The 22632-nt window shown below is 39.2% G+C and overlaps 1 protein-coding gene across 1 annotated transcript in view; it reads left to right on the plus strand.

Annotated features, from left to right (window-relative positions):
• The window catches only part of CDK6 (cyclin dependent kinase 6), a 120958-nt gene that overhangs the window by 36747 nt on the left and 61579 nt on the right, over positions 1–22632 (plus strand). The window contains exon 3 of the mRNA XM_042817470.1: positions 15896–16063. Coding sequence (XP_042673404.1) covers positions 15896–16063 — 168 coding nt within the window. The remainder of the gene's footprint in view (positions 1–15895; positions 16064–22632) is intronic.

A 22632-nucleotide genomic window follows, 5' to 3' on the forward strand; every position in this document is an offset into this window, starting at 1 on the left:
CTCAACTTCAGACTTTAAAAGAGGAACAGAGGCTCTGCTCCAGCAAAGCACTTAATCTTCTGCTTAATTTTGTGTAAACAGAATGCTCTGACTATAGAAGAAGTGAGGTTGAAAGGCTTCAGATTGGAAGAGCTAGCAGAGTTTGGATCAGTTGTTATCCTTTATTAGAGACCTGAGGAATTCCAAAGCTAGAGCAAAGAAGAAATGAAACTGTTGTTTCTGTAGTCTCAGATGAGTCATAAACATGCATTTTGGTTGTGCTTTGTCAGACCAAGGAAGTTCCCTCAAAATGTATGTGTAAGCAATGTCTGTATCTTTGGAACCAGACTCCTGACTATTTACAAAAGTGTGTCATAGTTGGTCATCATAGTAAACTGACTCAGTAACGGAAAAGGACTCTGCAGGATCACAGGTTTAGCACAATGGTTTGTTTGTTTCTTTTTTTGTTAATATCATAACTGTTCTGACCACAGAATTTACCCCGTTTGCCTTTGAAAATCATGACCCTTGGGAATACTCATTCAAAAGAATCTGATTTTTACCATTCTGACCAATGCCTAAAAGCCAGCACACGATATCTTTGTTAACATTGAAATGCGTCATGCCATAAAGAGCCCATTGAAATGAATGGATTAATTGCAAAGAAGGTTACTGCCAAACAGTTTTCACTGCTGCTAAATATGTGACTTTACAAACAGCACCATAAAATGTTATAAAACTTGGTAAAATGTCTCATTACTTTGATCTCTGCAATAGGAAGCTTTGCACTGTAACTTTAAAATGCCAAAAAAAAAATTAAAAAAAAAAATCAAGAAGACATGTTAGCCATCTCTTAAGAGCATTTCTTTTTGAAGCTAATAAATTCAGCTGCAGAATTTTTGTTCTTTTGTTTTAGGATGTGACAGTTTTGTTGCATAACTACAATTAAGGAATCTCAGAAGGCTCCAAAAGTTACAATGTTCTGTGGATGCAAATGCAGAGTCATTTTTTGTTCATTTTTACAGCAGGGAAGGGGCACAGGAATGGCAGTGTGTTGCCTTTTTTTAACATCTAGTTTATGATTCATTCTAATATATTCTCTCGTTTGGAATTAACTTCAGATATTCTTGTTCTGACAAGAAGAGTAAATATTTTAGCAGGGACTTTTTAGAGAGAAATTTTTGACAGTAATATACTCCTCCCTTAGAGTTACAAAGAAATGCTTGCTATCCAAACTCCGACTCGGCATTTTAATGGAAAGGGTTCCAAAAGAATACGTAGGACGTTACAAATGTAAAATGTGTTTAATGAAAGAGTATACAGATGTCTTTCATGTATTTTAAATAAAAATGTCTAATTTGAGACTTGGGAAACTCAACAGTGATCTTTGAGCCATATGCTTGTTATTACAATAGCATGTTGCGTGTAACTGTCATTCAGTGAGAAACAACACAGGCCAACAAGGAAAAGAATATAAAAACATGAAGTTAAGGAAGGAAAGACCATCTGACAAAGCATTTTTAGTTATGTTTTTGCCTTGATTAGAATATATCACTTTCTTGCTTTTTGTTTGTTCACATAATTCCTATAAATGTCTGTAAGTCTTATTGTAGACATAGGAAAAGGAGAATAGAGGCCAAGCTGCGTGGGCTATAATGAACCAAAACTGCAAAGAGATGCATACTTGACAGAGAGTTTAAAATAAAAATAAACCACAGTTTCTTTGCTTGGTTTCTGGAGCAGAAAGTCGCAAAACAAGCAGAAAACTTTTGGTTCTTGATGTTAGGTTAGCTTAGCTTCCTTACCTCAATTGCTCTATTTCAGACTTTAACCTTCATTTCAATGAAAAGAATTTTAACCTAATTCAGATTGGGCTTATGTCTGTGAAACTGGGCCTTGGAAAATATTTCAGAAGTAGCTTTGGCCTTATGTTTGCATTTTGTTCCTTTACAAATGCGGTGGAGGTAACCTTGATTTGTTAGTTAGTGGAGTCACGCTTTATTGTGACAGAAAACTAAGAACAGTCCTTCAGTGAAAATAACAAAGACCTACCCCATGGTGATTGATGAGAACGTTGTATAAGTGAAATGAGCTGGAAAGTCATCATCTTGTCTTTTCCTTTGCCACAGGAAAAGCATAACAGAAAGATTTCTTTTCTTCTGGTTCTGATAAGGAGTCTAACGAAGCATAAGGAGAGGTTACACAGCATGGAAATGTGTTACACCCAGCTGCTCACTAGCTTGCAAAGCTGCAGTAAATAATACAGTTGCTATTTAATAAACAAAAGAAAACAAAAGTCCTTTGATGGTGATCCCTCTCTCATTTGTTCTTCTAAAGATACAGTTTGCTTCTGCTTAATTGACTGTCCTTTTGGAATAACATAGAGTTTGATATTGTATTGTATGATTTGTAATGTTTTCTTTGTTGATAGGGAAAACAAAAGGCATCTTTCTAGGGCCTGATTCAGCAAAGCACATGTGTATGTGCTCCAGGTTGTCTGGGTCATAGCTAGCTTTGTCCTCATAGCTTTTCCATGAATGGTTACAGTGAAGATACACAATAAGACATGTAGTTTTCTCTTCCAAATTAGCTTACGTAATCAATAGCATACTTTTTTTGCTTGTCACAAGTTAGTCTTTAGAGAAATTATGCGTCTGTCACAAGCAGCATTGGTTCTATGCATCATTTGTGACATTTTATTCTTAAAAGATACTGCTTTGTGGAAGTAGTTTGTTCCATTGATAAGCTTGTTTTAGAAATTAACTTCTAACATACCCTTGGCTATTTATGTAAAATTTCTTCCCTTAGAGTTTATTCTGTGTAGCATTTGGGGGCTGGGAAGGGGGAGGATGTTTTGCCTGCAAAATACAGGACGCAGTCTTCTCCACTCACAAGAAGACTACTGGCTCTCACGTTGCACCTTTCTTCCCCTGCACTCCCAAAGCAGGGCCAGTTGCTGTCTGCTGTGCTAACACCAAGAAATAAGGAGGCTCATTGCTCATTGTGTCACCATGAGTTGAAAATACCTCTTTTTTTAAGAACCAGTCAAGTGTTCAAACGAAAACAAGTCCAGGTTTACATTAATTTGCACTAATGTAAATCAGTGTCACTCTTCTCAGAAGTGGAGGGACTATGGCCTGTGACACTTTGGAGACACTTGGCAGATTTGTGGGACCGTGTCTCACACTGCAGCTGCTCCTAGTGGTGCTGTATAATGGTGTCAGACCATCTGTTAGAAATGAAGACGTGCTTTGAGCAGACACCTCAAGCATCTCATCGCCAGTTACCGTTTGTTGTATCTGCAGTGCAACAGTGAGCTACTGAGGCATGCTCATACCTGGCACCTTCTGCTGAACTACTGTGCTTGCTAATCACGTGCGGGAGGTAGAAACCCAAAGAGATGAAGTAGGACCACAGTCTCTGAGAGTGAGTGTGGGAAAGGAAATGGTTGAGTCCCTCGGTTTGTTCCTCTCAGGCAGAGGAGCTGAGGAGAGCCCTTATGGCGGCTGCAGCTCCTTACAGGGAGCGGAGGGATAGCACTGAGCTCTGCTCTGTGTGACAGGACGGGGCCCGAGGGAACGGCATGGAGCTGCATCAGGGGAGGGCAGCTGGGGTCAGGAAAAGGGTCTGCACCACAGGGCAGTGAGTGTGGAATGGGCTGTCCAGGGCTGTGGGCATGGCCCTGAATGCTGGAGTTCAAGGAGTATTTGGACAACGCTCAGACACAGGGTTTGGGTTTTGAGTGGTGCTGTATGGAGCCAGGAGTTGGACTTAGTGATCTTTGTGGGTCCCTTCCAACTCGGGATATTCTATTCTATAATTCTGTCCTTGTAGGTCCCTTCCAAGTCAGGATACTCTACGATTCTGTGATTTTAATAACCTATGTATGTGGCAGGGAATGGGCAGCCATTCCCCTATGCTAATGCTATTGGAAACTTCTAATGCTTTTGATGAAAGCAAAAGGTTTTGTGCGCTTGCTTCACTCCTCTTGCAAAATATCCCCTCTGTACTTTGTCTGTAGGATAAAGTGCCTGTCCACCTTATAGTGCTTTTGGTTCAAGGACTATAGATTTTTTAATTTAATATTAATACAATTGCAAATGATTGCATCTGTAAAAATGGAGAACGACTCTCACTGCTGAGTGCATCCAAGAAGCAATTCTGGTTTTCTCTATGCTTGATTTATATCTACTAAGGTGTCCGTGAGATTATCATCCTGATTAATATTTTGACAGTTCATAAAATGCTGCAAGAGCACTTCAAAGCTGTATGGACAGTTCTTGGGCCAGGATTCCTCATAAGCTGGTTCCAATAGGATGCTATCCCCTCTTGGCTTTTCCTTGAAGCCTATTTCTACCCATAACTTTAATCCAAGAAATCTTTTCTCTTTTATATATCCCTGTTTTCCTTGAAGGTCGTTATGCCTTTATAACTGAAAGCAAATTCTAAATCTTTGGATTCTTTTTGCAGCACTTAACAAACATTAACCAGTTAATCTTTGCAACACTCATGAAGTAGTTAACCATTATCCCTGAATTTATAATATGGAGCAACAGAGGAAGCAAAGTTAAATAAACTGTTGGAACTGCACTCAGTAACTGACCCAAGCCATTGTACAACTGTAAAGAGCATCATGATACTTCAGCCATGCTGAAGAAACAAAGTAGAAATGATACGGTGGGAAAAAACTATATTACTGAAAACTGATTCTTAGAAAGTGCACAACTTGCCCGTATCATGAATTTTCTGCAGAGATTAGATTCTTACTTTCTTCTTTGTTTCTATCTTTAATAAAATTTGTAAACTGTTTATTATAAGAGCATCTAACCCTGAGAGAGTACCTGTATTTCAGAGTTTGGTGTCATGCTGGCAGTTTTGTCTCAAAGAAGATTGGCTACAACTTTCTGAAGGTCTTGCTGGTTTTGATCAGTTTGGGAGGAGAATGAAAATATTACAAAGCAGTGGGGCCAGTACAGGTGTTTGAAATGTGATGGATGGAGTTCCAGTGCCTTCACCGGGTTTTGTTGTGCCTGATAGGAGACTACCTTCTTTGTCAGCTTTAAGTACTCTGAATGACTGTGCTGAATTTCTAGACATTTTGATGATGTAAGAAATCAGAATGATTTAGGCCCAGACTCTACAGTAACTCCAGTTTCTAATTCGCAAAATTGACTCATCTATCCTGCCAGCCTGTTTTACAGTGCCTCAAGCTCTTATGTATCTTTATATATCAGAAAATATCTTTCCACACATATCAGGAAATGGAACAGGCCTGTGTTACACTAAGTTAAAGCAAGTTTTTTGTTAAACGTAAGTTGCCTGACTGGGTTTATATCTTTGAAGGAGCCATAGGAATAAGGTGCTTAAGATTTACTGACTTTTAATGTTTGGATTTCTAATCCTGTAGGATCTTACTAACTCAATTTACTAAGTTTAAAAAAAAACATAAGATATTTTCCTGTTGCCATGCAGGTGTTTCATAGAGAGCCTATGCATTTTGAGTGGTTAGTGTTCTAAACAGCAACAAAAAAATAGGTAAACTAAAGAAACAGTCTTCTTGAGCCTTTTGTGTCTAGCCAAGGAGATCTGGTCATTGAAATCCTCTGGGATACTTCTAAAGTCGCGGACTTTGTTGTTATATATCAGTGTATAAACAAATCTCAGCTCTCTTGATGGCACACTGCAGACAAATACGATGAGAATTTCTGCAGGAATGTCATCTATGTTGTCAGGGTGTTGGTAGACCATTAGAAGGAGTAGTCTGACACAAATCTCAGTGTATTTACATAATTTGAATGCTCCTCTGGACCTGAAGCCATTTGGTCTATGCTGTTTGCATGTGATTTTGAGCATATCAAGATGCAGGTCTTTGTTCTGAGGTTAGCCCTTGTTGTGTTCAGGTGACAATGCAGGACAGTCATCTCCCAAGGCCTTCCACATTATCTCTAGTGTTTGCTTAAGTTAGCAGTTCACAGAAGATAGATTTACAGATTTACTCTTCTAGCAGACATTACCTGCTAAGATCGAAGCTGTTTGTAAAGCTTCGTTTTTCATCATTTTTCTTGATGTATGTGCATAGCATTGTTGCAGCTCTCTAATCACTGACCAGCTGGCTTGTTAATATGTGAATAGTGCTGTGGGCCCCTTGCCATATTTCATGTGAGGTCTTGGCTGGGTGGCCAAGCAGGCAGCCTGCAGCCAGTGTCAAAGCGATTCAAGAGGTATTGGCACAGCAGTGTCCCCATTAATTTCTGCTTGTCACATGCTGTCATGCAAGTTACACCAGAGAGGAAATGACCGTTAAAAAAAAAAAAAAGTAGGCTTGTGGCACTTGGTCCCCTCCAGACGTTATCCCTGAGGTTAAACAAGTGGATACAATTAGTTGCTATCCACAGACAGCTGCAGGGAAGAAGCTGAGATGTGGGCCCCACAGCAACGTGTCTTTCCTGTTAGCGAGGAGTGTAGACTGTCAACATATGCCATATTTTTAACCCTTCCTGGAGTTTGTGCAGATTAAAAAGAGCTGTTACGACCAACGGCGTCACAAAGATGGCTGTAGAGCTGATTAAGCAGCATTCTCCTCCAGGGAAGGGGTTTTGTATGTTGGTCAGCACCTCGTACGTGCAGGTGCAAGCAATGCTGAAAGAGAAGCATCTCATCAGTGATCAATAATCTACTGGCATGGAGTGAGACAGCGACTTCTGTGAACTCCTCTCAGAAGCACAACAAAGAAATTAAAGGGAATCACATTCGGCTTTCTAAATTTTCCAGATGGACTAATCTCTGATTATATCAGGAGAGCTTCTGCAGCAATTGTCACAAGTGATGATACACTTCAGATCCTCCAAAATACAGCTTAGGAATGCAGAAGCAAAGTCTCTGAAAGGGAAATGACTGCGTCCAAAGATGAAGGAAGAAAGTATATACTAAGTATACTTTTTTAAAAAACTGAAAGAATTAAACTCTTCTGAGGGGTGATAGAGAGGGGAATATGCACAGTGCTCAGAAACAGGCTGACTTAGCTGACAGAAAGTCTGCTTCTTGGCTCAGAAGGAGTAGGCTCACAGCATCAGTTGCAAGAAGGCTGTCTTTCTTTGTTGAGAGACGTGACGATTAACGTAGCTAGAATTATATGAAAGTTGTTCTCCAAAATTCAGGTTGCAGTTCTGCCCAGGCTATACATCTTGTCCTGGTGTAGCTCTTATATACTTCATTTTGACTGGTGTCAGTCCCCAGGCATATGCCAGAAGAGTTGTCAGAGTAATGCACAGAAACTGCAGATGCTATCGCAAGTCGTTCTTGTTGGGCTTCCCAATTAGATGGGCCAGTAAAGAGTTTGGGGAATTTCTTGGTTTATTTTAGTTCTCATATCTTTGTCAGCTATTTTCAGAAATAGAAGAACAGAGTAGGTAACAACTGTCAGAGCAGCATGCACTGTGAGATATTACTGTATCTAGTATAGCTTATGAAAAGCTCGTAATAGGGAGACAATGTTAAAAGAGATTAACCAGAAGATATTTGGGGATGTACAAAATTATCGTGATATTGCCAAGAGAAATGGGGAAGACTTGTGTTTGTTTACTTATCTAGGCCCAGATCTATACAGTCTGTTAGGGGCTGTGTCTTCTATTATTTTTTCTACTGGATGCAAAGAATGGAAAGCTTTGAAAACGTTAATTAAAAATTACATCCAGAACAGGTCTTGGTGGTAGTGTTACATTTGCCAGTTTCTATCAAATTGTTAAAATAAGATTCCCCTCTGTTTTCATTTGATTTGCATGTATTTTCTTTCTAAAATGCCAGTAGCCAAATAGGAAATGTTGTGTTGCATTTGCATGTCTGGTAATTCCACACTGATAGGAACTTTTGGTACATTGAATCACTGAAAATAAGTAGGACAATAGTTATATAGGCTGCGAGTTCTTCTCATCAAATGTGAATAACAGCAGCTGATACTGTAATGCTAACTGACTTCCAGGTAATGAACCAGCAAACAAGAAATTTGAAATGAAAAGCCTTATAGCCAAGGTGTCAGGAAGAATGAAAACTTTAAATGAATTATGTAGGTCCTTGGTAGTCTTAAAACATTTCAGATTTTTTGGATTTTTGCCATAAATTGTTGAATTTCTGTATACTGAGCCACTATTTTGCTTCTTATGTGAGAGCAAGTGTGACACGTCCCTTTGCATAAACTCACCAGCTGCCCCTTCGGAGTCAGAAGGGAACCAGTGAATTTGTGTCACTGCAGAAGATCCTAATGAGGCATGGTTTCGGTGTGCTCCAGACATTCCCCAAAAAACATTGCTGACCAGCATCAAAGGCTACATAATTAAGACTAAATTAAGACAAGTATGTGCACCCAGTTGAGTTCAGTGAACTGTTCTGAGTGATCTTCTATCTGCGTTCCTTAAGGAGGCCTGGATTATTAGTTTAGAGGACTTGAAAATTTTCAATTTTGGCATATCTGTTTTAGCAGTTTCTTAATAGTGCCAGATTTCCATACTGATCTCAGTAGTTGTGAACTAAAAAACAAATTCAGTGTATGTACTACTCTGTGCTGGTGAGACCTCACCTGGAGTACTGCGTCCAGATCTGGAGCCCTCAGCACAGGAGAGACGTGGGCTTGTTGGAGTGTGTCCAGAGGAAGCCCACAAAAAAGATCCAAGGGACAGAACTCCTCTCCTACAGGGACAGGCTGAGAGAGCTGGGGCTGTTCAGCCTGGAGAAGAGAGGGCTCTGGAGAGACCTGAGAGCAGCCTTTCAGTATCTAAAGGGGGCTGTAAGAAAGAAGGGGACAGACCCTTTAGCAGGGTCTGTGGTGAGAGAACAAGGGAGACTGGTTTCAAACTAAAGGAGGGGAGATTTAGATTGGGTATAAGGGAGAAGTTTTTTTACAGTGTGGGTGGTGAAGCATTGGCACAGGTTGCCCAGAGAGGTGGTGGATGTCCTGTCCCTGGAGGCATTTAAGGCCAGGCTGGACAGAGCTCTGGGCAACCTGATCTAGATGTGGGTGTCCCTATTCATTGCATTTGTGAGAGGGCATGTCAGTAGCATTCTTCATCCTAAAAATTTGGTTATCCAGAATCACTCATTCTAAATCTGTTTGTTATAGAAGTAGTCTAAAAGATCTTTATCAGAAGGTATTTTAAATGTGTATTAATCTACTCTAAATGTTATAAAGTATCTATCTATCTATATAAAGTATCTTTGATAGGATTAAAACAATTTTATAATTACAAATAATTATGCAAATATTTATTTTCAATTCTGTGATTCTGTGATTCTGTGAACTTAATATTTAAAAATATGTATAACCATCATTTCATTGTCAGCAAATTGTTTACCAGCAGAGTAGCAGTGTAAAAATTACCAAAAAATTATTAGACAACTCTTTTAACGAGCTTGGCAGGTATTAGTTCTCCTTTGCTATTAATACATGCAATGAATTTGCTGTATTTCTCTTTCTGCACGGTATTTTATTCTGGAAGAAGAAAATGAATATTTTATCGTGTAAAATTGATGACTGAGACTAAGTGAGCAGGTCATTTGGATTTTTTCTCTTTTCTGACAATGAACATATTTAAATTGAATACACTGTGAAGTTCATGCTCTCTAACTGGAGGAAATATCACAGTAATCACTTCTGAGGGTCAGTCCTTACCCTGTGAATACTCCATGGAAAGCAATCGGACTTCTCTGAGATAAACTGTTAGCCAGTTTAAGAAAAAATAGAATGTGTTTTTAGGATGAATCATGGATGACTCTTGTGAGGCTATACAGGGGTTAGGTAGAGGCAGAGCATAGCCTCTTCCTCCCCCAGGATGGAAAAATGCCCCAAAAGGAGATTGATCAGACTGGCTTTCTCATGAGATAGGAGAGCAGGAAAAGGACACAGTGGCAGGGATCTTTCTTCCTGCTACCATGTGCCAGCCTCTGCACCCAGCTAGCTGCAGAGGGAAGGGCATCCTGCCGCCTCAAGGGCTGTGACAAATTGCTTCACTTGCCACCCTGTTGCATGGAGTTCTAGGCAGGCTGGTGTCATGGCTTCCCAGCCCAGTGTGAGGACGAGATTTAAAAAAGAAAATCACTGCATTTAGCTGGGACTCACTAAATTATTACTAATGCTTTTGGGATTCAGTGTAACAACATTAATCATGTCTTCTGCTATTCATGTATCTGTAGTGTGTAATTCCTCAGGAATGCCTTTTTTTTTTTTTTTTTTTTTTTTTTGGCATTAATTAATGTTGACTGTTTGTTGCAAAGTATAACCATAGAAGTGCTGTAATTATTCTGCTTCAAAAATAGGCCCCAGAGAAAGTGGGAGCTCTTTAAACTTCTATGCTAGCATGTTTGAAAAACATCCTTTAAAATGAAAGCAATTTGATGGCTGGGAGTTTGGAATAATACTGCGGATATGAAGGAGGTCTCATTCTGCTTCTCTTCTGCTGTTTGGTAAGAGGCAGAGTGAGCCTCTTCATCAACCTGGCTTGACTGATTCATTACATGTTGCAGTCTAAAACTTGTCCTCTTTGTTGCGGTTGTCTCTTATGCAAACACTCCTACAGGGAATGTTCAGGACGAGTATCCCAACACCTGCCATCCAAAATAGGCATTCCGTTCTGCTCTGCAAAAATAGAAAGACGAGATACAAATAAGTGGAAATGCTGGGTAGAGGAGGCAGGTTGTTGTGCAGGTGAATGAGATACTTCTCAGAGGAACAAGAGAAACATGAAGAGATCCCAGAGGGTTGTGGTCTTTTACCAAACATTAGCACAGAAATTGCGTGGGAAAATAGGCCAGGGGGAGAAAACAAACAAACAAACAAAAACAAACAAATCAGCATTGCTTTCGTTCAAATTTAGGGTCGATCTGTAGCTGATAAGGATCTTTACCATACTGCTTGTATTTGGTGGTATGATTGACTATGTTTATGGGCTTCTATGACTCACTTTGTCTGGTGTTAGGAACTTATGCTGATTGACAAAGGTGAATCTGGATAGAAGCTTTTTGTTTTTTACCTTTAGTCAATAGAGTGGAATTGTAAGCTTTGCATTATGAGTTCTTATGTGTATGTTACATATGGGTGCAGGTGGTCTCTGAAGACATATTACTCTTGGCACTTCCCTTCAGGTTGCCTATCCCTGTGTACCCTTATACAGAGAGAAAATCTAGCATCTGTAGCTTTACCACTGTGGTGGGTTAGCCTTAGCCAGAAACCAAACTCCCACCCAGCCACTCCCTGCCCCCCCCCAGCCTCAGTGCAATGGAGTAGAAAAAGAAAAGAAGAAAAGCAGGATTGAGAAAACTTGTTAGCTGAGATGAAACGGGGAAATTGCTTATCAATTACTGTCAGAGTTAAAACAGACTTGCTTTGGTCTTAAGTTTAATGCTGATTAAAATAAGTATTTCATTATTAATTTGGGTACTGGGAAAGAAAAAAGCAAATGTTAAAACAGCAGTTTAAAATTAACCCCTTCCACTGCCTGTTTCCAGACTCACATCCCTCATGAGCCCTCTCCTCCCCAAGGGCTGCAGGGGGTAATGTTTGTTGGGCTACTGTCTGCTCCTAACAGTTCTTTCTGCCTCTCCTTCCTCCTTTTCACCTGCTCCAGCGTGGGTCCTCTGCAAGGGCCACGTCTTTGGGAATATCCACCTGCTCCAGCATGGATCCTCCACGGGTTGCTGTGCAGATAGATATCTGCTCTGTCATGAAGCACCTCCTCCTTTCCCTCCTCTTCTGTATGCTGCAAACTCTGTGTGAAAATGTTTGTGGAAAAGTTTCCTTGTGATTCCCTATGGTAAATGGGGCCTAATAGTGAATGGAGATAAATACTGTGTGAGTTCTGCAGAGAATCTGTCTGGCCTTAGACAACAAGTAAGATATCGTAGGCAAGTGACACATAATGTTAGCTGGAAATCATAATGGTGGGGAGCTCTTAAAGTATCAGAGTGGTGTTTTCGAAACCAGTAACTTGGAAGGGACGTATAGATCAGAAGCTGCAGGAAGTTTAAGAGCGAGGGCCAAGAAAGGATGGGAAGAAGAGGAGATGAAGTCTGGAGGAGATCAAGGCTTTTTCCTCTGGCGCCTGAGTTAGAGGTAAGCTGTGAATCCCATCTTTGGTAGAGGCAGCAGCAGCAGCTGCTCGCACTAGTCCAAATCTGTCCCTGTCCTCATCAGTACTAGGGGCCAATTATGAGCAGAAATAAGTATATTTTTATGTATTATTGATATGATATGGCACTACTTGAAAATTTTCTCATAATTTGGTCCCAGCATTCAGTAAATATTCATATTTTGTTTAATATTCCAGATTTGGGAATGCCATCACCAATACCATATGTGGTGGAACATATAAAACTTGTGTCATTTCCATAACAACTTTTGCTTCTTACTGTTTCCATTATAAGACTTTTGCAAAATTGTAGCTACATTTTTGCCTCTAAGGAAAGTATTTTGGTTCATTGCATCCCAAAATAGCTCAGTTTTTAGTAGTTACAGATAAATATTTTAGTTCTGTGCATAGACTACTTTGAAAATGCAGCCTGAAAAGGGAAAACTTTTTAAGATCATGATTATCTGAAACCAATCACAGTGGAATAATATATATATTTTAAACTCAGGCAACAGCTATTCTAGTCACAGTTTGGTATCTATTTGTAAATATAAAATAACCAAAGCATATCTGATTGAGATTAGAGAATGACTTGCTAGATCTTGCTACTCAAATCTGCTAAGAAATGAATCTTCTCATTTGTCAAATAGAATTGTATCATTTTTCAATTAATTTATGAGTTGTGATTTGAACTGCAAATCAAACATACGGTATGCCAAAGCATAGTAGAAAGTATCTCAGGGAAACGCAGACAAAGAACAAATTGTGGCAATTGGGATAATGCTAATAAAACCGGATGCACTGGATGAGGGAAATTGTTCTGATCTAGTTAGCTAGAGATGTGTTCTGTGCATATTTACAACCTTTATGCAATTGGCTAGCAAACGTTAGTGGCTTTTGAAGTTAGTAATGCTGTCAAAGAAAACACACAAGAAAACAGCCAAGACTTTGTTGCAAGTACTTTCTTGCAAGTACTTTACTAAGAGTATGAAATAGTTTCTAAATGTGAGGCCAAAGTTTCTAGACCAAGCTTCTGGACAGCAAAATTCATTATGGATTTAAAAAAGAGAAGCTTTCTCTTTTGCTTGCTTTGGTAAGAAAAGTCAGTTTGTTATTCTTTTTTTTTTTAATAAACAGATACAAACAGATATCAAATTCTGACCACCATTTGGCATTCGGCATTTAAAGCGCATAATAATAAGACTTTGTTGTGTAATTTGGGTTTCAACTCTTTACCTGGCAGGCTGAGAATTCTAAAACAGGGGAATAAGGAATCACAAAGGGCAAATGGTCTTTTTACACTAAAATGGCCTTCTTTGCTGTCCTTCTAAAACAGTCTTGCAAGTTTTCAGCTGAAATCTGTTCATATGTACAATACTGAACAACAAGGCAAACAAAAGAGCATAATTAACTGTCCAAAATGAATAATAGAGAATAGCCTATATGGAGTAAATCTGAATTTCCTTGGAGAAGAAATACAGCACTTTTTTCCCCAGTTTTCCTCCTTCTTTATACATTTTTTGTGTACATTTTCCTGATACACTTTTCTGCTGCACATCTTTTCCTGTGTGTGCGAACAGAGCTTCAGTTAATGCTATTCATCTTTTCAGTCCTGTGGGAGGAGAGAATGAAATACCAGTTTCCTTTTTCATATACATATAATATATTTGATGCATGTCTGGAAGAAGATTCTGAATTCAGAAACTGAAGACATTGCTTGCAACTTGCGACTAGCAGAGCGGAACTACATTCACTGAGCTTGAGGGAGAAATATGAAACAGAAACAGCATGAGAAAATTCTTGATATATTTGGTAACTGCAGGAATGAGTTTACATTCTTGACAAATGAATAGGATGCAGAAATGTCACAAAAAGGGACTTGCCAGGGTCTACTGACTAATATTGAAGTTCTTTAAATTGGGTTGTTATTTTTTCTGGTATCATGTTTGTCTGGAATAAAATAGTTAGACCCAAATTTAGTGAAAACCTTAAGGACGTGCATAGGATAACCGTATGGTTAAGTGTTTTTGATATCTTCTGTAACTCTTCAAGACTATTGGGATTTGACTGAAGTTAAAATAGTGACTAGGTTTGACGCATTTCAATTCTGCTGGTGTTGGCGACCCGCAGGGTTGTAGTCGTAGCTCTTCCACATATTTCCAAGCTGCAAAGGGAAATTACAAAAATACAGGAAGATTCACTACACTTTGTATGTTTGTTTTAGAGGAGCAAATCCTATTAAGCTAGTTATCAAAATGACCAGATCTCTGCTTTTCCTGGGGAAGCAAAGGAAATAAAAGGCATCAGAATTGAGAGCTCAGTTTACCACCATCCTTCAGTGGTCATGATAATTAAATATTGCCACAGATTCCATAGTTTCATGTTAGTTTCTTCATCGTTTGAATCTTCAAATCAAAACTGATCTCTGTATCAACAGCCCACTGTTACTACTGTCTGGCAGAAGGAGTTGTAGGCTGTATATAATAATGGGCATGTTTTATCAGAGGTCGGATTAGAGCTTCCAGCCTTAGTATTTATACATTATATAAGATTTTCTGTGGTGATGATTTGGGACATTTCATTTTATATTAAATTACATAGCAGTATCAAAGTTTGTCTTAAAAATACATCCAGCTAAAGCAGTATTATAAAGTTGAATGTTTTGAGCTATTTTAAAATCAATTTTCAGATAGGATTCTTTGTTATAGTATGCTTTGAATGTTTTCTTGTAAAAAATATCAGATTTTGCCTGTTCCTGTGATGATCATAGGAACAAAAGCAACCAAACTCAGCTTATCCTACCTTTTTCCTATGTTTCATACCATCACCTCTTCAAGATCATTTTGGTTTCTAATAAGAGGATTGGCAGAGAGCCTGCTGCATTGCTTGTGGAAAGCACATATGTTACCAGCAAACACAAGGCTGGATTTTCATCAACTCAAGTCAAGTGCACACAAAAAATTAACTTATTCCTTTTGTTTCTTGCTCACTGCAGTATCTCCTTGTAGCTATTTGTTTTGCAAATACACTTCTCAAGTTGATGCTATCCCTCTCATTTGGAATTCTGGGGGTTTCTAGTATTTAGTTTTGAGTCTCAGTTCATTCCTTTCACATTACACAGATCAGTATGAAAACATGGGTACAGATGAAATAGTGTCTTCTGCTGTGGAAATGTCATGAAAGATTGCATCACCGTAACATAACAGAAAGCCAAATGGGAATTATTACACTGATTTGATGCTGAAGCTTGATCTAAGCAGTTTCTGCACTTTTCAGTGTATTTTATAGAATGGGTTTTGACAAGTAAACTTTTTTCCCACTGTAACATTAAATTCTGACAAAACAGTCATTTAATTAGCTTTTCTGTTTCTGAAACAGAGCCTGTGCCTATTGAAGTGAATAACAAGATTTCACTTCACTGGGGCAAGACAAAGCAGACAGTCGGGAAGTGCAAAGTGGTGCGTGGTTCAAAGTTAAAACCCAAAAGCTGCAATATATTTTTCTTACTTGGACAGCATTCATTAAAAGTTGATCTGTGTTTTGCAGACATGCTTTTGTTATTTAAATTTGTTGAACAGTCCTTATGCTTTTAACAATTAACCACAAATAATTCAACTAGAAATGATGCATGAACTTGATAAGTGCACCTATTCAAGTCAACAGTTTCTAGCAATATCCTGCCCATTTTATATTAATAGGTGTTTTTATCTCAAGTCAACACTTACTTAAATTAGTTCTGCAGACTGTGGCTGGGTGTTTGCCTTGTCTTGATAGTTGTGTATTGATTTCTTCCTTATACTTAGGATATGATGCTTCAGCTGTTTCGGGGACTGGATTTTCTGCATTCACATCGTGTGGTGCATCGGGACCTGAAACCCCAAAATATCCTTGTAACCAGCAGTGGGCAGATCAAGTTAGCTGACTTTGGCCTTGCACGAATCTACAGTTTTCAGATGGCTCTTACATCAGTGGTAAGTTTCTGGAGGCTTTTAATTTTTCTGTTAATTTGGTACAGTGCTTTAGTCTCTATGGCCCCGATAAGTAAAGTATTTAACTCTGCTTCTAAAACCATCTCTACTGTTGAAGTTATTCGTGTCTGCAAAACAATTGCTTTCCTGCCTAGACTGAATTTGTTGTGGTTACTTTGTAAAAGTAATCAATTACTGATTACTGGTTCTAAATTAAATCATGACTGATCACTGAAGGATAGGTATGTGCTAGTTTTCTGAAACCTCTGCAGTCTAGCTTCTGTTGTGATTTGGGCTTGTTTTGCATGTTAAACCCTTTAAGTATGGTGAAAATTTCCAAAGTATACCTATTTTGAGATAAAATTCATGTTGATGCTGAAGTAATCTTGCCTGAAAAAAATACACAGATAATTTTGGAAATGCCACACTCATACCTGTGATTTCCCATCTGTGTGAATATGGATTTGGTGTTTGCTCCCATATTTTAGCAAGTGATTCCACATAGCACTGAGTTAGAGGCAGCTGAAGTGGACCTGGCAGCTAAAATCACAGCTATTTCCCAAACTACCTGTTAAAGAGAACTTGCAGTATCTCTAGGTCCCCTGCCACTGTTGCCCCTCTCCAAGGATCTCCCCTGCTTGTCCTTGGCTCAGACAAGAGCTTGGTCCCAGAGGATGTGGCCTTCTCCTGCATTCATTCTTGTAGGAAAGCTTTGCCAGCCCTTTGCTTTTTGACCCTGTTTCCACACTTGCTGTCCTTGCCACCAAAATCAGCTGTTGTTAGCTTGGCACGCCTAAGAGTATTGAAGAGGAGCAGTGCTGTGTACACGTTGGGTGTCATTTGTTTGTTTTTGTTGCTTGCTCATGAATAATTTTCTATTTTGTGTTCCAAGTATCACAACTGCTCTGGTAGTATTACCTATGCTAAAGACAGGCAAGGGAGAAAAGGAGAAGAGAATCTGAAAGGTGTCCACTTTGCATTTTGCATTGTACTGTAGAAGTTAACCTGGCTCACACTGATAAAAAGCAATCCACTGTTATTGCTGTAAGAGTCTCACTACCACTCTATGAGGTAACAGTGACATCCTGGGTTCTGGCATCAGTAGCATGAAGGCAGGAAGCAGCAGCAAACTAAAACATCATCTTGGTCAATGTACGAAAGTATCCTCTTCACATAAAGCATAAGTAAACTTGTGCTTCAGGATTGGTTTTGGGTTTTTTCTTCCATTGCTTGTAGGTTGTAGCCTAAACCAAAGCTGAAAGAATATCTCAGCTGAGGACAGGGAGGGCTGATAATATTGTAAGTCAAAACAAAGCTCTGAAGAAAAGGAGAGGAAGGTTGTTCTTAAATTGCTGTAATCTTTCATCAGGTAGTCAGAAACAGTAATAGTTTGAGTGTTTGTTTCTGTTGATCCATGAAATCCCTTAAACTAAAACTGTGGAGTTATCTATGGCTGCCAGCAGTGTGCTTTTGGAAAGCTGTGCATTACATGAGGAGAAAACATCTACAGAACTGTGCTGGAGTTTGTCCATGATTGATCATGTAGCCTGCATAGGAAGGAAGGTCAGAAGACCCAGAAGTACAACGCTAATGCATCCTAATACATTTACTGTGATAAAACTGTACCAAGATCTGCTTGTATGAGAACACTGCCAGAATTCTTATGTGAAAGGTATACCTGTGCTCAAGTTATCTAATACTTGCCTGCTGGAAGTAGTGGCTCAAAACCTATGTGCTGATATCCTTAGTACTGCTGTGAACAAGAGATTCTTAGGCTTATGGTGTCCATGTGCAAGAAGGCCTGTGTTAACACAATGCCACTGTCATTGCAGCTATGCTGAAGAGTGTTAAAATAGTTGAATTATTCAGGCGCCAAGGACAAGTAAAGTGTATGGATCTAGGCATGAATTATGGCCTTCACACCTGAAATTTACTCTATTAGGATTTTCTGTTTTAAAAATCAAAGCTGTGACCAAAGACAGTGTATTGATAGAATGTTCATGCTGATGGCAGGCCTAAGAGAAAGGATGCTTTCTTAAGCTAAAAAAATAGTGGTTTTTGAAACACCTTGCAGTGTGATAGTGTGTGGTTTTAAATGTCGGTCTTCGTTGCTCCTTCCAGAATTTGCATTGGTTAGAGACTTACTATATGTGTATTAGCTGGCCCCATTAGGCCATGAGTTCTCCTTTTCTGAACTTAGCTTTTATTTTTGGAGAAGTTGCTTTGGAGTGCTAATCCTTTTTTGCTTTTTTCCTCCACTAACATTCAATTTTTTTAAAAAACCTCTTCTGTTTTTTAAACACAAAGAAAAAGATATTACTGACTTTATTGTCCCCAAAATGAAGTCTACATTGCAGACCCTTGCCAGGCAGTGAGTAGACTTTCATTGAATTCCAGATTCGTTTTGATGTGTTTGCAGAAAAAATACTGCCTTATGAAAAACAGCATATATCTAAACATATGTCAATTAATAAAACTCTGAGCTTGCAAGGATTATTTTGGATCTTTATTAAAAAGTGATAATGCAGACAGGCAAGGACAAAAAGCACATTGCATGTGCTATCACGGTGATCAACACAAGGGCTCTGCAACATTTCCTTCAAAAGAGAATCTTTCTGCAGGATGAACTGCTACAAGAAGCATCTTTTGAAGTATCAGATCATTCCCAAGATGCATCCTCATTCTTTCCTCACAAAGGAACTCTTCAACTGGGACAAAAAGAGCTTGCCATGAAAGTAATCCAGTACAATCCAATCCAGCCCTGGTACTGTGGGTGCTGCAAGTGGTAACTTCAAAGCAGGCTCTCTCTGACAGCCAGTTATTTCTCCAGTGCTGAAGAATCCTTCTGGCAGGTCTGTTGTCTGGGTGTGCTGCAGTCGTTTTAGAGACCTCTTGGTATTTTCTTTGGTGACTGAATGAAAGATTCAGAATAATGTTACGCATCCTTGGGGGGGCAGGGTGGAGATCAGTGCTACCAGCTGTGGTCAGGTTGAGTGCTGATACAGGTCTGAAATAACAGCATGAGAGAGAGAACGAGGTTGGGGCGGGGAGTCTCAGATGGAGGATAATAGAGCACGCTTTCAGTTTCATCCTAAGTTAGCCTTTTTTTGAGTTTGGTCTTGGCCCTTGGGGAAATTTTGAATAGGCTTTGTGATAGCAGAGAAGCTCCAGAGGAGAGAAGAGGTGAATTGATGTGACTTTGTAATTTTAGAGTCTGATGGTAAAAGCTAATGAACTATCTACATTTTTCTGTGGCTCAGAAAAATGGGCTGTCGGTTTTAACTTTCTCTCAACAAAGGAGCAGGTGGCCGTCTTGAAAATTTGAAGTTGCATAGTGAAAAAGAAGTAAGCCATTCATCTGTCCTTTCCTGACTTCTAGCTCCCTTAAAGAAAATAAATGAAGCTGAATCATGGCGCAGCAGAGCGCTGAGATAAGCGCACACAGTTGTGATCATAGCATGTAGGTGGAGCTGGGGATGTCCAGCTTTTAAATCATGACCTGCCTTAAAGAACCTGAGTGAAACTGGCAAGATGTTACTAACACACAATGCTTTCTTTGAAAACATGTGTGCTTTACCTTAGATGGCAGCACTACTGATGTTTTTTTTCCCATGAAATGCAAACAAAATTGTTTTATGTCTTCCCTTTAAAAAAAAGTTTGCTTTTAGATTTACTGAACATCAGAAAGGACAATGTATCACTTTCTGTTCTGATGCCCTAAGTTGTTTAATGCTGGGCTCTGCTAGATTGACAAAAAAAAACAAAAATCCCATAGTTATTGTCAGTGAATAATTTTAGATTACGCTAGCATTTTATTTGAGTGTTTTTCTTCAGGATAAAAACTTTCCATCCGTTTCCTGGCAGTCACTTCAGCACAAATGGTTTACATGTCACATCATGCAGGAACTTGGGTTTCGTTTTGTTGGTATAGTAGCAAGGGAGCATAAAATAAGTTTCGCTAACTGGGCTTATTTTGTAAAATAATATATCAATTAGTTACAGCAACAAAAGGAACAACAAAAAAGATGGAAAAAAGTTCTTCCAAAAGAAAAGAGCACTTTCCTGTTTTCTGCCCAGTGCTGCACTGTAAGATACTAATAAATGCCACTTGTTAGTAAATAAATACTGTGAATGTAGGCCCTTGTTTGAGCTAATATGATAGTTAAGAGCTTGGAAACAACACAGAGAAATTTCTTCTGCTTTGATTCATTCTTTCTATCTTTTCCTTTCTTTATTCAGCCACCTTTCAATGACACTATGCTTCCCAAAATCCAAATATTTATGTGTATGTAATAAATCCTGCAGAGTCCGTTCCTATGCCAGATATGTTCCAGGAAAGCCAGAGTCTGCTTCATTGCAACTTTAGCCTGAGAGGCATAGGGTAACCCTGAGTGAGCCTGATTCAGCAGTCTCCTTATAGCTCGCAGTTAACATCAAACACAAGGGTGGGCCTATAGAAATTAATCAAGAACCTGCCTCTGGTGAATCAGAGGCACAGTCTGGGCCGTGTGAAGAGGTGCCCCAGTGGAATTAGTAAAGCAACGCTGGATTTTGTGTCATATGGATTTGGTAAGAACATAAGTCTTGCTTCTCGGACAGGTGGAGGTGACGTCATTTTGGTATGCACTGAGTCTTCACTGATATGAGGAAGCACAACACCTTAGGTCTGAGCCCTTCTTTAGCTCTTCCTTCACGGTACATTTCTCCAGTCCATCCAAGTGTCCCTGAAAAGGAAAATGAGTCACAGCCAGCCAGTCAAAGGATCAAAATATGTGTTGTTGAGCTTTTGAGTGCTGCTGCTGAAAGGTTGTGGTTATGTAGGAATGCATTGTGATTAAATTGGTTGCCTTATTTAAGGAAAATCTCTCTTCCCTACTGATATAGACTTATGCATAAAAGGTCCATGTATCTTGCTTTGTGAAGCAAACAACCAGATAGCATCCTCTCATACAGGAAAAACTATTTCCATCATGTAAAATGGGTCATTATCTCTGGAGCTATCTTAAGAACAAAAATAATTAGCAGCGCACTGACAGGAAACTCTGTAGCTTACTAAAATCATTTCAATGTATATTTAAGTTGATTTTACTCCAATCAGATGTTCACAAAGAGAGCTCAGATTTACGTGAAAATATCTATGAACAAACAGATTGCTTAATAAAACATCAAAGGCAGAAATACACGTAGACAAACTCAGAAAATTAAAATAGAAGTTGCTTTTGTTCATTGTCATGATAGTGACATAGAATCATTCTGAAAACTGACCATTAATTCTTGTTGCCCATCACAAGACATTTGAAAGCTTGTAGGCTTGTCTAGAAGAGTGCTCACAGAGAGACAGAGTAAGGGTTTTATTCTTAGAAATGCATCCTGGAGATGATATTCTCAGGGTGCCATTTCGCAGCCAGCATAAGTAGACGCAACATTTGGCTCCTGCAGAAAGGATGGTCCTGCTTTCAGGCACACACTGCTGGCAGTGTCATGTGTGTTCATGACAGTGGTCATGAACTTACAGTTTGCTTGAAAATGAGCCCTACAAAAAGGAGTTCCTGATCTTCAGTTGCATTAGACAACGCAAATCAGTGCACGGCCATGTGAGTGAAAGCGCTGACTGACAGAGGAGGGTGAGCAGAAGGATGGGGTCATCCTCTCCATAGAGATCACAGTCTTAGGTTTGTTGGAATCGGTTATGAAACCACGGCCGAAGTTCTTCAGCTGAGGACTCAGAAAAACTGAAATGCAGAAATATTTTTCAAAACCTCACAGTTCACACCGACTTACCCTGTTTTGAGGATGTTAGATGAACAACCAGTTACTGGTTCATTTAGGGCTGTTACTGTATCTGGCATTAGGAAAACTTGTATCTGTATTAATGTTTGAAGTATCTTTTAACCTCCAAGTGCCAAGGCTTGAGTTCAGGGCTCTGTGCTGTTCCTCCACAGCTGATACCATAACTAACCCTCAGACCTGCTAGGAATGCAGGGAATGCAGCCCTCTGCTGTGATTCAGGCCCAGGACTATCATGAACCATAAAAAGACTATCTTTTAATCTTTAAAAGAAAGTAAATTACTTTACAGTAAACAAGCAAATTGGCTCCACCTGAGAATGTCTTCTGTGCCAAATAAACTTCTTCTCAGGGCTGCAGCATTAGAATATATCTCATGTGATTACAGAGTTTGTCCACACTGAGCTGAGCATGTTTGCAGCCCTGCAGTTGTACTAGTTCAACCTTGCTGAAGTAGTCTTCTTTGTGTTGATGGAAAAAAAAGGAAAAAACATAGAATTCCTTGTACGATTCATATCAGAACAAAGAAGGTTTCTGCTGGGCTAGACCAAAGGTTTAACATTCTCTTTATCAAAAGATGATGCCTAACAGAGAATGCTTACGAAGGAGAGTAAAATCAAGAAACCAGACTCCAGCAATCAGAAATTTAGCAATTTTCAGTGCTGGAGGTTGCATCTCAGTCACTGTCTTTAATAATTACTGAAGGACTTGTCCTCCACGAATTCATCTCCTTCATTCCTTTTTGGACATTTTATTTTCTTGGCTGCTGCTAAATTCCATACTGTA

This window comes from Centrocercus urophasianus, unplaced genomic scaffold (genome assembly GCF_019232065.1).
Source record: "Centrocercus urophasianus isolate 14NV4802_14NV808 unplaced genomic scaffold, USGS_Curo_1.0 seq_16, whole genome shotgun sequence".
Taxonomy (NCBI): Eukaryota; Metazoa; Chordata; class Aves; order Galliformes; family Phasianidae; genus Centrocercus; species Centrocercus urophasianus.